Source organism: Cololabis saira, chromosome 20, assembly GCF_033807715.1.
Source record: "Cololabis saira isolate AMF1-May2022 chromosome 20, fColSai1.1, whole genome shotgun sequence".
In the NCBI taxonomy this organism is placed as follows: Eukaryota; Metazoa; Chordata; class Actinopteri; order Beloniformes; family Belonidae; genus Cololabis; species Cololabis saira.
The window spans coordinates 24,933,001-24,947,924 of NC_084606.1; the positions used below are offsets into that span (position 1 = coordinate 24,933,001).

At 42.7% G+C, this 14,924-nt stretch overlaps 1 protein-coding gene across 2 annotated transcripts in view; it reads left to right on the forward strand.

Annotated features, from left to right (window-relative positions):
* nlgn2a (neuroligin 2a) overlaps positions 1-14,104 on the forward strand; it is a 289,734-nt gene extending 275,630 nt beyond the window's left edge. For both annotated transcript variants that reach the window (XM_061710704.1, XM_061710705.1), the window contains 4 exons: positions 3,764-4,029; positions 4,641-4,794; positions 8,203-8,569; positions 9,162-14,104. In XM_061710704.1, coding sequence (XP_061566688.1) covers positions 3,764-4,029; positions 4,641-4,794; positions 8,203-8,569; positions 9,162-9,993 — 1,619 coding nt within the window. In that variant the 3' untranslated portion in view covers positions 9,994-14,104. The remainder of the gene's footprint in view (positions 1-3,763; positions 4,030-4,640; positions 4,795-8,202; positions 8,570-9,161) is intronic.
* The last annotated feature ends 820 nt before the right edge of the window (positions 14,105-14,924 follow it).

The following is a 14,924-nucleotide window of genomic DNA, read 5'->3' on the forward strand; positions in this document are numbered from 1 at the left end:
GCTAGTTGCCAAAAAGCAAAAAAAAAGGCGAAAATTCCCGCGCTTATTGCTCGGCCGAACTTTATCGTAGAGACATCGTTCAAACTTTGAAACACTCGGCCCGATAGTCTTTAAAGGACCATACAACTACATCATTCTAGTTATTACGGTTTTTGCGATATTTAACTTTCAATTTAAAAAAAAAATCTCTTTTATTTTGGACGTTTGTTGCTAGGCAACGGTTTATCGTACAGACATCATTACAACATTGACAAACCCGGGACGCTTTGTACTGCAACATATTTTAGTCTCGTCAAGCTAGCTATTACAGTTTTTGAGATATTCCACGTTGCTCATTTTGACGCTAACGGAATTTTGGACGCTTGTTGCGCGGCAACGCGATAATGTAGAGACTTTGATTCAACGTTAAAATACTCAGCTTGATGTGGACTACAACATACTGAGGTCTCATTACGCTGTCGTTTACAGCTTTTGAGATATTGAAGCCAAATTGTCCCATTCTATCCTATGGGGCTTGTTACTATGGCAAAAAAAACCAATGCATTTGTATGGGGGACCATGTGAATAAACAATCTGTTAATGCTGTCCGAACCGGAACGTGCACCCATGCATGGCATACATCGTTGGATGCGTCTCCATCGTGCCTCGATGAGCATTACTTTTCTCAGTCAAAAGTGTTACCGTGGCAACGCTAGACGCCAAAAAGAAAAAAAAAAAGGCGAAAATTCAGACGCTTATTGCTCGGTCGAACTTTATCGTAGAGACATCGTTCAAACTTTCAAACACTCGGCCCGATTGGCACTAACGGACCCTACAAGCTCATTGTGCCAATTATTAAAATTTTTGCGATATTGACCTTTAATTTTTCTTTTTTATTTCCATTTGACTTTGGACGCTTGTTGCTAGGCAACAGATTATCGTAGAGACATCGTACAAATGTCCCCTGACTCGGCACGCTGTGGACTTCAACATACTCAAATCTCATGAAGCTGGTATTTAAGGAAATTTTATGTCAAAATCCAGGCCAAATGGCCCCATTCATTCGGATGGGGTTTTGTACCATGGTGAAAAAAAAAACCTATCCGTTAACGTAGCCTGAACCAGAACGTGCACTCATGCATGGCATACATCGTTACATGCGTCTCCATCTTGCCTCGATGGGCATTACTATTCTCAGTCAAAAGCGTTACCATGGCAATGCTAGATGCCAAAAAGCGCGCCCCATTAATAACTATTGGGAGCACAGGAATGAATGAAATACAAGCGTAAAAACACCTCAAGCTGACATAGAACCACCCCGAACACAACCACTACAGCCCCAAACCAAAGCAGCGAGAGGGGGCGAATGGGCGGTAGGGCATGCCCATATCAAAATTTCCAGAAATTTTCTAGTATTGAACTTGCAACCTCTCTGGAACCTTCATGTTATACCAAACTATGTAACTTACTTGTAAATATACTTAATTATCCATGAGATCATTTTTTTCTTTTCTTTTTTTTCTTAAGCCACTGTGCCTCTATGTACCAATTCAACTTCTGACCACATTGGGATATATACATCTGCTGTGCTGACAAAAGAGCCACTGACAAGACTGCAGATGAGTGGGAACAGGCGAGCACAGAGATGCAGCTGGGGCCCGTCACATGAGCTTTCTAGTGATATGCTGCTCTCATGTGGCCAAAAGTGGTATTGCTACATAAAGTGGCTTTTAATCTTGAAGGCCTTTAAAGACACCTAAGCTGTCCACTGTTGCCACTTGTGGCACAGATGCAGCATGAAGTAGAGCAAACCCAGGGTTTTGACATGGGTTGTATGAGCCAGATGTGGACCAAAGCTAGTTTGGTCATGGGGGGCCAGATATGGCCCGAGGGTTCACGACATGAAGAGTTGCTCCATATCTGATGGAAATATTTTGAGTCCATCCCATGAGTCAAAGACAAATGTCGGGAAAGTTTGACCCAAACATTTTTTCTTATGCAACATGTTTTTTAATTAGGTGAAAAGGGCCCGTTACTTTGTCAAGTAAAAAGAGAACTCTTTCTATTAGAAATTGGCACTAAGACCAACCGGCGGTACAAACATACCAACCCTGCTAAAACCATGTACAGACTAAGACAAAGAAGATAGACAAGGATTTAGTTGGCCTGGTTTAGCATAAAGAAAAGAAGCAAACGTAAACTGTTCTTTTTGATGTCTCAAAATGCTCAAATTGGCCTCTGATTAACACTTGATTTATGGGGAAATTCTGCCAATTAACATGGGATATATGTTCATTAAGAAGCCTGTGAGATATTAGTTTTATCTCCTGACTTGCGTCCAACCTTTATGTTAAGCTTGATTTTAACCCACAGCTCAGTTCTAAAAAGTACTAATGTATTTTAAAAACTGTTTCTCTCTTCACCTCCATGTTTTCTTTGTTTATCCTCATTTTAAGACGGCAACCAGAACTGTTGAGTCTCCGTAGTTGAGTCATTTTATGGGGAGCTCTACTTTTAGCAGCATGTCAGGACCCTAACCGGTGTTAACCCCTCTGTCTCTCGTTGCCGACTACCAAGCCCATCCCTCTCCACTGCCACCTGTCCATCCTCATGTCTCCGCTTTGTCATCTCCCCATCGTCATCCTCCTCCTCCTCATCTGCATCTAAAGGCGTAACATCAGCCCACTAGACGCCACCTGTCTGTCATGCTCCCCCTTCCTCCCCCGCCAGGAATGCCAGGTAAGAAGCCTGTCATCGTCATGCTTAAAGGACAACACTGTGTCACAAGTCGAGCATGACAGCGGAGACGTACAGCATGGAGAGCAGGATGGAAGCGTCAGATAGGATGGAGACAGGGGCTGCTGCAGATACTGATACCATGAGGAGTAGTTGCTGTTGTTGTTGTTGTTGTTGAGGGTAGAAAACAGTATATGTGCTCAGTAAGGATGCTTAGAAAGATGCATTATTATGTGCTGAGGTGATAATGTCGCGCCAGAGAAACAGGACTGAGGGGGAAGAAAATACCCAGGTGCGAAAACGAGTAAAAGACAAGTGGACAAAGTGAAGACTGTAGATAACAAGGAAAGCACTCAAGGATAGACAAAGAAACTCCTCTTGAAGATGGATAAAGTATACCCTCATCCCACCTCTCTTGTCCTGTCTTTTCCTCTCGCTCCCTCTCAGCGCAGATATGTAGGTAGGTGTTGCTGTGTCTGAGCTACTTCTTACTATAATTGATCTCTCAGGGAAAGGAGGCTCTGCGGCTCTGCTTAATAATTAACTGACCAATCTTTAGCCCAGAAGAGGAGGGGGGGAAAAAGGGAAAAGGGAGCCTGGGAGGAAACAAGTGAGGCAGGCGGGCCCTTAACAAGCCACTTGAGTGGTTTAAACAGCACAGGACAGGCAGAACTGAAGAGACAAAGAAGAAGGGAGCAAAGGAGGTATATCATTAGGGGAAGGCTGAGAGAAGAAAAAGGAAATGGATCTTTTGACGTCTCAGAAAAACTTATTCCCAGTCCTCCCGCTTCTGTTTGAGCCACAGTCTCGTAGCATGTTCTGTTTCTCCGGGTCTGTAGTTCATCTTAGATCAGCCACATCTTAGCAAGTGAAGAAGATAAAAAGCAGAAATTGACTGTGTGATGATGCAATGTTGCTGCAGAAAAATCTAGAGGTTTCATTTGATCATGTCCGAGCTTTCCGAGTCCCCACAAACATTTTTACATATTTCAGACAATCCCAAAAAGGCCATGTATACTAATGTCCCTCCTTTACCTCTTTAATTCAGGCCTGTTCCACCGGGCCATAGCTCAGAGTGGAACAGCGATCTCCAGCTGGTCCGTCAACTATCAGCCCCTCAAGTACACAAAGATCCTGGCCCGGAAGGTTGGTTGCACCTACTCGGACACGGTGGACCTAGTTGACTGCCTGAGGCGCAAGAACATCCGGGAGCTGGTGGACCAGGACATCCAGCCAGCCCGCTACCACATTGCATTTGGCCCCGTGGTGGACGGAGACGTGGTGCCCGACGATCCTGAGATTCTCATGCAGCAGGTGAGGGTCAGGCGGGTCAGAGCTACGATTCATGCTGCATAATGGCGCTCCAGACGGAGAAGCGCTAGCACAACTCGGGATTGGTGTGACTCTAACCTTTCCAGAGAGTTAGAGGTCCAGCAGTGACATTTACCAGCTGCTGGTAACTTAACAACCTACAAAGCTTCAACACAATGAAAAATAATTGCAGTGCAGGTGCTGTACTTACCACCCCTGGTGGCATATTTGAGTGATTTGCAGTCTTTTTGTCATGAAACCATCAGTGCTTGAATCTTCAGGTTTATTTAAACGTCTTTTTAAATATAGTGTCATTTCAAAGACAAGGAATCGATAACAAATTGAAATGTGGCACTGACAGCATTCAATTGTTTTCTCTTACTTGTTTTCTGTTATTTTTAATATCTAACACTGGTCTCGATGTTTGAGAACTACTCCATATGATGAAAACTGTTTGTGAAGAAGGAAGCGCTTTCACTAACCTCCCACTCTTCTTTTTAATTGTCTCTTATTAATACAAAGATATTATACTTTGTAAGTTTACATTTTTTACAGAAGACCAAAGAGAGGATGTAATTATGTATTTCCCTGTACTTCCCTGCTTCCACCACCAGGGGGAGTTCCTCAACTATGACATCCTCATAGGAGTGAACCAAGGCGAGGGGCTGAAGTTTGTGGACGACAGTGAGGACAATGACGGCATCTCTGCTGCAGCGTTCGACTACACCATCTCTAACTTCGTCGACAACCTCTATGGATATCCTGAAGGTGAGACGCCGACTCCACAGACCTGTCAGCCTTTAAATTCTCTCCTCATGGATGTTTATGAGGCATCCTCCTGCCACATTCCTAGCCCCTTTCAGACATGTTCAACAGGATTTTGTGTATTGTGTATTCATACCTGTCTAGTTTTGGATTTAAAATAAGGGACATTTTCCACCACCCGCTGTCCCACCCGCCACCCAACCGAGGTCCATTATTACATTTTAAGACAGGTTTACAAAAAATCTAACATAACTACCTGTCAATCACTTACAAACTACAATTATGTGCTCTGTTAGGCCGACTTTTGTTGACACTGAAATTTTGTGAACATTTCTATGTATGTCATTCCTATAATACTGTAGAACCTAAATGAAAACACAAAAGTAAATTAAAGCACATTTATTTATTTTAAATATTTTCAGTTTATATACACATTGATTGTCTTCAAGTGAAACGTTTACATTTTCTTTTTATTTTTCATTTTTCATTTTTTTGAGGTACTGAATGCTTTTTAAAAATTATTATATTATAAAACGGTAAAATACCAAAACAGGAGAATGGCAGGAAAGAGGGGTAAAATTTGTTTGCTGGCCGAAACGGGAGACTTGACAGGGATGGTGTATAGTTATGCGTGTCATGTACATAGGTATGTATATATAGATAGATGTGTGCACGTTGGGTACAGATTTATTTTTATAGATTTATTTAATTTGTATACATTCAGTTAAAATAGTTTAATTTATGTATATACAGTACATTTATTTACAATGGAGTATGTGTGTGTATATGTATTTGTATATACATGCATAGATTCATACTAGAGTTAACATTGTTATCAGAATCAGAATCACGTTTGGTTGGCCAGGTCAGGTCAGACAAGACATGGAATTTGATTCGGTTGTTATCGCTCACTCTACAGTAAATAGGTAAATAGGTATAGACAAATGACAGCTCTTATTAACATATATACAATTTTTAAAAAGTGAAAGGTGCAGCAGAATGAGGTAGATATGATTATTGGAAGGTGCATTGTTACAGCATATATTTGTGTTATTATAATTAGGGCCCGAGCACTTACAGTGCGAAGGCCCTATTGTATCTGTAGGAATTTTTTCCTCGTTTATTTTTTATTTTTTCCTTCTTCCAATGAAATGAGGGCCTTTTTGCCCCCCTAAACGTGCCCCAGAAGTCATCAATTTTTGCACGCAAGCCAGGCCTGGCCAAAAATTTTATATTTCATGGTTTACATTAATGGTCGTGGTCTAATGGCTCAACAGCGCCCCCTAGAAAACTTTGTGCCTCAAGCCCCACAATACGGTTTGACGTACATGTACGAAAATCGGTACACACCTGTATCATGTCGCAACTTAAAGAAAAGTCTCTTGGCGCCATGGCCGAAACCCAACAGGAAGTCGGCCATTTTGAATTAATCGTGTAATTTTGCCGCAATTTATGCCATTTCTTCGGCCGCTTCTTCGCCCGAACCGTAACGTGCACCCAGGTGTGTTATACATCAAAATGTGCGTCTCGATCCTGCGACGATGTACATTACTTTTCTCAGTCAAAAGTGTTACCGTGGCGATGATAGATGCCAAAAAGCGCACCCCCCCTTCATCTGATTGGTCCATATCTGATAGTTCCTACTTTCTGCTATAACTTTTGAATGGTTTGATATAGAGAGGCGTGGGTGGTGTCATCCGCTAAATGTCCAGGCCTAAAGACATCTACATGCAAGTCATACAAGCGCTTCCACTGCAGCACGCCTGAACGTGCACAAGGGTGCAAGGGCCCGTTCATCGCTGCTTGCAGCTTTAATTACTGTTATTATTGTTATTGTTATTATTGCACTGTGATTGATTTCTCTGAGACTATGAGTGATGAGAGTTCATCAGAGCAACAGCTTAGGGGAAGAAACTGTCTCTGAGTCTGGAGATTTTGGCGTACAGTGCTCTGTAGCGCCGTCCAGGGGAGAGGAGTTCGAACAGTCTGTGTCCTGGGTGTGAGGGGTCTGCACAGTGCTACCTGCCCGTTTCCTGGTCCTGGACCGGTACAGGTCCTGGATAGATGGTAGGTTACCCAAGGCTGGATGATGCCAGTGTAGAAGGTGATCAGCAGCTGCTGTGGCAGGTTAAACTTCCTGAGCAGACGCAGGAAGTACAACCTCTGCTGAGCTTCCTCCTGACAGAGTTTATGTGGGTGGACCACTTCAGGTCCCGGGAGATTGTGGATACCAGGAACCTGAAGGAGTCTGTGGTGGAGACAGTGCTGTTGAGGATGGTGAGGGGGGGGAGTGGCGGTGGGTTTTTCCTGAAGTCCACTGTCATCTCCACAGTCTTGAGCGTCGAACCGGCAGTAAAAACTGTTCAGCTGGTTTGCGAGCCTGAGGCTGCCTGCAGGGCGTGGAACTGTTCTTCTGAATCCGGTGATGTTCTGCAGACCTCTCCACACAGAAGAGGGGTCAGGGTTGGCAGAGAAGAGGCTCTACAGCCTTTCTCCGTAGCTCCTCTTTGCTCTTCTGATCTCCCTCATCAGCGTGTTCCTGGCCTGCTTGAACAGGGCTCGATCACCGCTTCTGTAGGCTTCCTCCTTGGCTCGTCGCAGCTTCCTGAGGTTCGGTGTTAACCAGGGCTTGTTGTTGTTGTATGTGCAGAAGGTCTTAGTCTGCACACACATGTCCTCACAAAAACTGATGTAGGACGTCACAGTATCCGTAAGTTCATGCAGGTCTGAGGCTGCAGCTTCAAAAACACTCCAGTCCGTGCAGTCAAAGCAGGGCTGAAGCTTCAGCTTTGACTCTTCTGCCCACTTCTTCACAGTCCTCACTACAGGCTTAGAGTTATACAAGGGTTTCGACATTTCTGGAAAGAATCAATAAATGAAATGAAACCACTATTTCAGCTTACTCTGAGACCACAAAGGTGAACTCTGAGCAGTTTTAATAAAAGAAAATGTAACTGTATAGTGGTTAAAATAAGCACTTGAAGTCACTTGTTATAATTATAGCTTATATTAACAAGCTTTCAGAAGAAAAAATACATCAGTCTTTAAAGTCTTTAAAATGTTATGTGGGCGAATAAATGACAAAAGATGTAACAGCAAAGACAAGCATACTAAAGAGATATCCTATCATGGAGATTATCTTTCACCACAGTGGGTCTGTGCTTTGGCCTTTGGGCCTCTGTGGGCACTAATGCGATCACTCATCAGTCCCGAGGCAGCCCACTCCCAACAGATCAACCTGCAAACCTGCAGTCAAAACACACACACTTCTTCGTTTCGCTCATCTCTCAAACTTCTCTCAATACCCGTGTGTTTCTTTTTTCCATTACCTTAATTTCTCATCTGTCTCTTTCAGCTTTATCTCTAATTTATCTATTTCCTCTTTTGCCCTCCTACCCCTTTTTCTGCCAGGCAAAGACATCCTGAGGGAGACCATTAAATTCATGTACACAGACTGGGCGGACCGGGACAATGGGGACATGCGAAGGAAGACCCTGTTAGCTCTGTTTACTGACCACCAGTGGGTGGCGCCAGCAGTGGCCACCGCCAAGCTCCACGCTGAGTTTCAGTCTCCAGTGTATTTTTACACCTTCTACCACCACTGCCAGACAGAGACGCGACCTGAATGGGCTGACGCTGCTCATGGAGATGAGATACCCTACGTCTTTGGCGTGCCCATGATCGGAGCCACCGACCTGTTCCCGTGCAACTTCTCAAAAAATGATGTGATGCTCAGTGCCGTGGTCATGACTTACTGGACCAACTTTGCCAAGACCGGGTATGTCCCTTTTCAAATTAACATATTTTCAGTTTCTTCATTTGCTCTGAGGTTATCTTCAGAGATACATTCAGTGTTTTTTAGGCAAGGCAAGTATACAGTATTTGTATAGCACAATTCAACACAAGGTAATTCAAAGTGCTATACATCAACATTAAAAGCAGCAAGACACAATTAAAAGGTAAATAACAAATAAAATGATAAGAAAATAGGTAAAATAACAAAAAGCACAAGTTGTTAAAAAGTAATGGCAGTAGAGTACGGCAGGTACACATTTCATTCTTACCAATGGCAAGAATTAAGTTTCTATACGGTCAAAACATACAAATACAGTATTACTGTATACAGTATTACAAAAGTAACCTGTAACAATTCAATTAAACCAATTTGACAATTCTATGCCGCAATGCCTGTTTCCAGGTATTATTTCACACAACTGAGGAGAATTACGTTTCTATACGGTCAAAACGTACAAAGACCGGGTCAAATACAGTCTTTAAGTGATGTCTGAATTTGATCAAAGTTTATGCATAAAAAAATGTGATTAAAACCATGATTTTAAATCTAAGATTCTTTATCTGTGCTCCTCTAGCGACCCAAACTTGCCAGTTCCTCAGGACACCAAATTTATCCACACCAAGCCCAACCGCTTTGAAGAGGTCATCTGGACCAAGTTCAATTCAAAGGACAAGCAGTACCTCCACATTGGCTTAAAGCCTCGCGTCAGAGACAACTACAGGGCCAACAAGGTGGCCTTCTGGCTGGAGCTGGTGCCCCATCTTCATAGTCTACACGAGAACTTCCCCACCACTACCCGTTCACCATTACCACCAATCCCTGGTCAAAGCACCATCAGGCCCCGGCCCAGAACTCAGGGGCCTCGTACCACTCGTCACCCCTACCCAACCTCTGATCCTGAAATTGACGGTTCAGAGCGCCCACCGCAGGAACTCTTTCCCGGAGAGACCCGTGACTACTCCACTGAGCTGAGTGTGACGGTTGCCGTGGGAGCCTCGCTACTCTTTCTCAACATTTTGGCATTTGCTGCTCTTTACTACAAGCGCGACAAACGGCACGAGATGCGACGGCATCGACTGTCACCCCAGCGGGGCGGACCCGCCAACGACCTGGCTCACAGCCAGGAGGAGGAGATCATGTCTCTACAGATGAAGCACTCGGAACACGATGCTCACCACGACATGGAGCCCCTCCGGCCGCATGACATTCTTCGGCCTGCCTGCCCTCCCGACTACACTCTGGCGCTGCGCCGCGCACCCGACGATGTACCGTTGATGACGCCAAATACCATCACCATGATCCCCAGCACCATCACCAGCATGCAGCCTCTTCATGCCTTCAACACCTTCCCGTCCACCGGCCACAACAACACCCTGCCCCACCCTCACTCGACCACCAGGGTATAGTAGGGGCTGGCCTGACACAGCGCCACCTAAGGACCAGGAATACTGCCTCTGCTACTGGTCTAGAAGGGGGGGGGGGGCTCTGGTTGTGGACCTTCTGTTCTCTTGTTCTCTTGTTTCTCCAAAAGCAACCCCACCTCCTCCATCATCTGCTGTACAACTGAGCAGCTCCCTCCATTGGTGGTGAATGGAGACATAAGTGAACTTCATGGGAGCAAGGAGGGGATTTAGATCTTTCAAAGATCCTTTTTTAAAAGAGGTCCACTGTTTCCAGACTAAATGCCCCTAAAGTCATTAAAGGGACGAATTACTTTTGCCCCTTTCTCTTTTACCTTTTTTACTTTAGTCTCACTTCTTTTTTTCTTCCCCCTCTGGCGTGTTATGTGCACATTTATTTCTCTTTTTTACATCTGTCTTATTACAGCTTTGCTCCTCTCCTCTGACTTGACTATTCCCCTCTTCACAACGCTCCTCGGCTCTAAGGAGTGTTGATGTACAGAGCTGGAGAGGACATAGCGCACACACACAGAAGACATATATCTATGGAAGTACTAATATGTGATACTTTTGATCTTTCATTCTACCAGCATTCTTGGTGCCAAGTATGTACTACTGTGTTTGCTTTCTCATCAAGCGAGAAAAGATCCTAAAGTATTCCTATTTACTGTCAACTAACAGAGGCTGTGTGTTCTCATGACAAGTGCCAAACTGGCCCTCCATAGTGTTTTTCTTTCATTCATCCTGTTTCTTTATTTTCCAGGCATTTGTTTAATTGTTGTTTAATTGTGAAAAGATTTTTTTTTTTGCTGAAAATATAGATATAGAGAAATGATATATATAGTTCTATATAAATGTGTACAAAGGAGAAAGTATATAAATGGGTTTTCTCAGTGGGGATCTATGCATGAATTATTTTTGAACGATGGCGATGGGGGAGGGAGGACACAAAATCCGTCAACGCACGTTTCCCAAATCTAATTAAGGCATATCAAGCTTATATGAACATTTGGGGATTTTTCTCGAACACCCGATAAGAGCATCACAGAAATTGATAAAGGCAACTCAACAAACCACTGGCAACATACGATTCCTTTTTCCTGAAGACAAAAGTCGTTGCAACAAAGTGCACGTTACAGTCGAAGGAACAACTTTTCACACACTCGTCCTTTCTCTCCGTCGTTTCTGACATTATTTTCATGTGAATTTCCAAGCAGGTGACGCCGACATTACGCCCATGATCCATTAGCAGCTACTTTTAACTTTCCGTTTGTACAAGGAAGATCGGTTTTTAGGATTCATGAAACATGTTAAATCTTGATTGAACTTGATTTTTGTATTTCAGGTAGCGAAAAATCAGAGAAGCGGCCTCCGCTCCTTTTCCTGTACCGTTTCTCTCCTGTCTGCCCCTCTGTTTCCAGATCATATTGGATGTGTGACTGTGAGTGTTTTCATGTGTGAATATGATATCAGAAATTACTTTACACCGACATGAGTGGGCCTTAAACAGATAACAGATATAGAGATCCAGACACACTGGTACCCTTTCAAAATAAAGCTTTTTCACCCAAACACACTTCACTGTATCATTACCACCACGCCCCCTCCTCTCCATCATCACAGCAGACTGACACCCATATTTCACAAGTATCCAAAACATCTAACTTCACTGTGTCAGCTCGGCTCCGCACAGTCGTACCTCAGTTTGGCCGTGCGATAAGCCTCACATTTAAGGGCTAGCTCGCCTAGCTAGTAACGTTTTGGGAGCTCAATGTTTTATGAAGTAGTCTCTTAAGCACACTGAGGTAAAGCGGTGGGTCTTCACAGGGATTCAGAGCTGCAAGAATTTATTTTCTTTTTTTTTTATTAAATGGGGTTTGGATTTACTCAACAGGGTAAAAGTGAAACTGTTTCTGAATTTAATTTAAGTAAGAACATTTAGACCTACAGCGATAATAAAAGAAGAAAAAATAACAGAAAATCCCCCTCCCTCCCTTGCTTCTCAGATGAAGATGTCAAACACGAGTCATATACTCAAATGAATAAAATATGCCACCTGAACTGTTGTTTGAGCCCACAGGAAGGTGTAGTAGCTTACATCCAGTATGGGAGCGGTCAGTCACCGTTGCTGTCTTTGCTTGTGCTTTAGCTTTAGCCTGTTTGATTGTTTGTTTTTTTCTATTTTCTTACTGCCTACAAGGATGGTGGGAGAGCACTGGGAGGGGAATTACATACCTGGCTGCTCATGTAAGAGATTTTGTAAGCCCACTGAAAGGGAAATGTGCACAACATTAACCACAAAATACCTGATGTAGGTGTGCTGTGGGACCGATGATGGACGGCAGCGTGAAAAAGGCGACAGGCTGTGGGCAAGAGACTTTTGGGAGGAGACAAGAAAAAGACTCACAGCCTTAAGTGTAGAAATTAGAATCAGACAAGAGAATAAACTGATTACAAAAACATGAAAACATCAAAGACGTGGGTGTCTCTCTACCCAGAACATTTGGCAGAGGAATACCCTGCTAATCCATCTACAGGGAACCCGTGTGTCCATATGAACCCTTTTGTACTCACTCCTGTGGATAAAGAGAGGAGTTGTGAAGTAAACCTCACCACAACACAAACACGATGATACCGCTGAAGGACAGAAACAAGGTCTTCAGCCTGGGTCTGGGCTGTTTTATAAGCTACCACTGGAGGGCGCCGTTGAGGCAGGTTTAACGGTCTGCTCTGAGGAAACCAGACCCACAGGAAGAAGAGACACAGGTGGTCTGACAGAGGGAGCAACAACACCTGGAGGAGGATCAAAAGTGTACATTTTTAAGTGTAAGAATCAAACAGACAAAATATTTGTAAATATTAAGTTTCTTGTTAGTTTGTTTTTTTGTTTGTTTGGGGTTTTATTTTGAGTGAATGAATGATATGCTTATTTTGTGACATCATAAGACAACAGGTGCAGTTTGCAAAAACATGGCCACTTGCTTGAAGTTTCAGATTCACTGCTGCCACTACGATTTGTTTTCTGGTAAACTTATATTTAGTTTTTTTCTCACCTGCCCATTGTCACGCAGGCTTCCCGTAGCGTCATGATTCCTGATCAGGAAAGTCACTGTAGCAGAGCTTCACTGAACCCCCCCCCCAAACACACAGCCTCAACAGAGGCCCACAGATCCTGTAGTTTAAATATATTTCAAGTCTGTGGCCCAATTGCTCTTTAAATCAATCTCCTTACATAATTTTACTTTTTTTTGTGTCAACGTTTTACATATGGGTACATGTCCGATAAATGCTGCGTGGTGAGTTCAGTAATATCTTGGAGACGAAGAGCACCTCTAGAAACCATCTTTGCCTTTTTGTGAACTCTGTTCAAAACATGAAAAAAAAAACCTAAACCGAGTCAGCAAACACAAGTGCAGCCGATGACGTGCTAGCTCTCTTACCATGTAGCAGCGTTTACATGTAGCCGCTTCATTCCACATGGGACGATCGTGAGGGCTTTGACACCGTTAGATGCCTCGTATCCTCTGAGTAACGAGATCACGCGCGTGATCCGACCATTCCAGCCACTGTGTTGCGTCGTTGTTATGGGAGTTTCTCTTGGAGTGAAGTGATGTAGCAGAAAATGTAAAATAAAAAATAGATATATAATAGAAAGTGGAAAAGTGCATTAGAAAAAGACTAAGTTACAGAATTGCTGCCTGATATATGTGTACCCCCCCCCCCCCATGCTTACAATCAGCTGTCAGCCAAGAGGAAAACGGAAGATCAATATTTGATATGACTTTAGTAACCTTATATTAGTTCAGATGTCTATAAAAGCACATCCTTATTGCTCCACATCTGCAAACATACTCATATAAACCTTCAGCTTGGTCTTTACTGCAAATCTGCACCTGTCGCCTTGTTTTTACCTTCTATGTTGAATACAGAAACCCAAGACTTGAGATGAACAAAACTATTAAATAATGGAATTTAAAAAAAAAAAACATTTTAAAAGATGATTATTAAAAAAAAGAAAGTAAAATGATATAAATAAATGAGGTGATGATATTTCTCTTACTTTAGAAGTTATTATACACTGTATGCTGTGATTCTGATCTGGGAAACATTAAAGACATTCATAGCCAAATGTCAGATTGTGTATCTTTATTGAGTCATTTAACAAAATTAATGTAGTGTGATGATTATGTCGGATGTATGAATGATTATTTTACACAATACATTTAGTAATCAACATTTTTGTACAGAATCAAACACTTTCCCCAAGATAAAAAGGAAAAAAGGCCCCCATTAAAATAATAATCACACTTGAATAGCTTTTTTTTCAGCAATCAATAAAAAACATACAATTTAAAAAAGAAAACTCCCACACACCTTCTCACAAGACTAGTGTTTTATTGGGCCAACGTTTCGGTCATCGACCTTTCTCAAGGCATCGTTGGCCCAATAAAATACTAGTCTGGTGAGAAGAAGGTGTGCTGGAGTTTTCTTTTTTAAATTGGCTGCAGCTTTCCTCCTCCGACGCACCTTTTCTGCATATCCGATGTGCAAAAGGTTTTCTACTTTAAAACATACAGTACAAGTTAAAAATATTTAATTTAAGGGCAACCATGCAATGTTCATTAGCAGTCATGCTGTGTCTTTGCTATCTAAATAGTGTCATTAAACAGTCTAACTGCAGTATGCAGGACTGAGTTTTTCAGCCTGCTGTTCTTGGCCTTGACAATTCAACATCATGGTGATTCAAAGTACTTTTCAAAGACTTTAAAACATAAAGACAAGATTTAAAATGTAAACAGAAAAAGAAGGAAGAACAATAGATAAAAATCAGTGTTTAAAATATGATTAGGTTTTTGGACTGCAGATTTAGAGCTTCACTCAAAAGCAGCTGAGAACAGGTGAGTCTTCAACCTGGACTTAAATAAACTTAAAAAAAA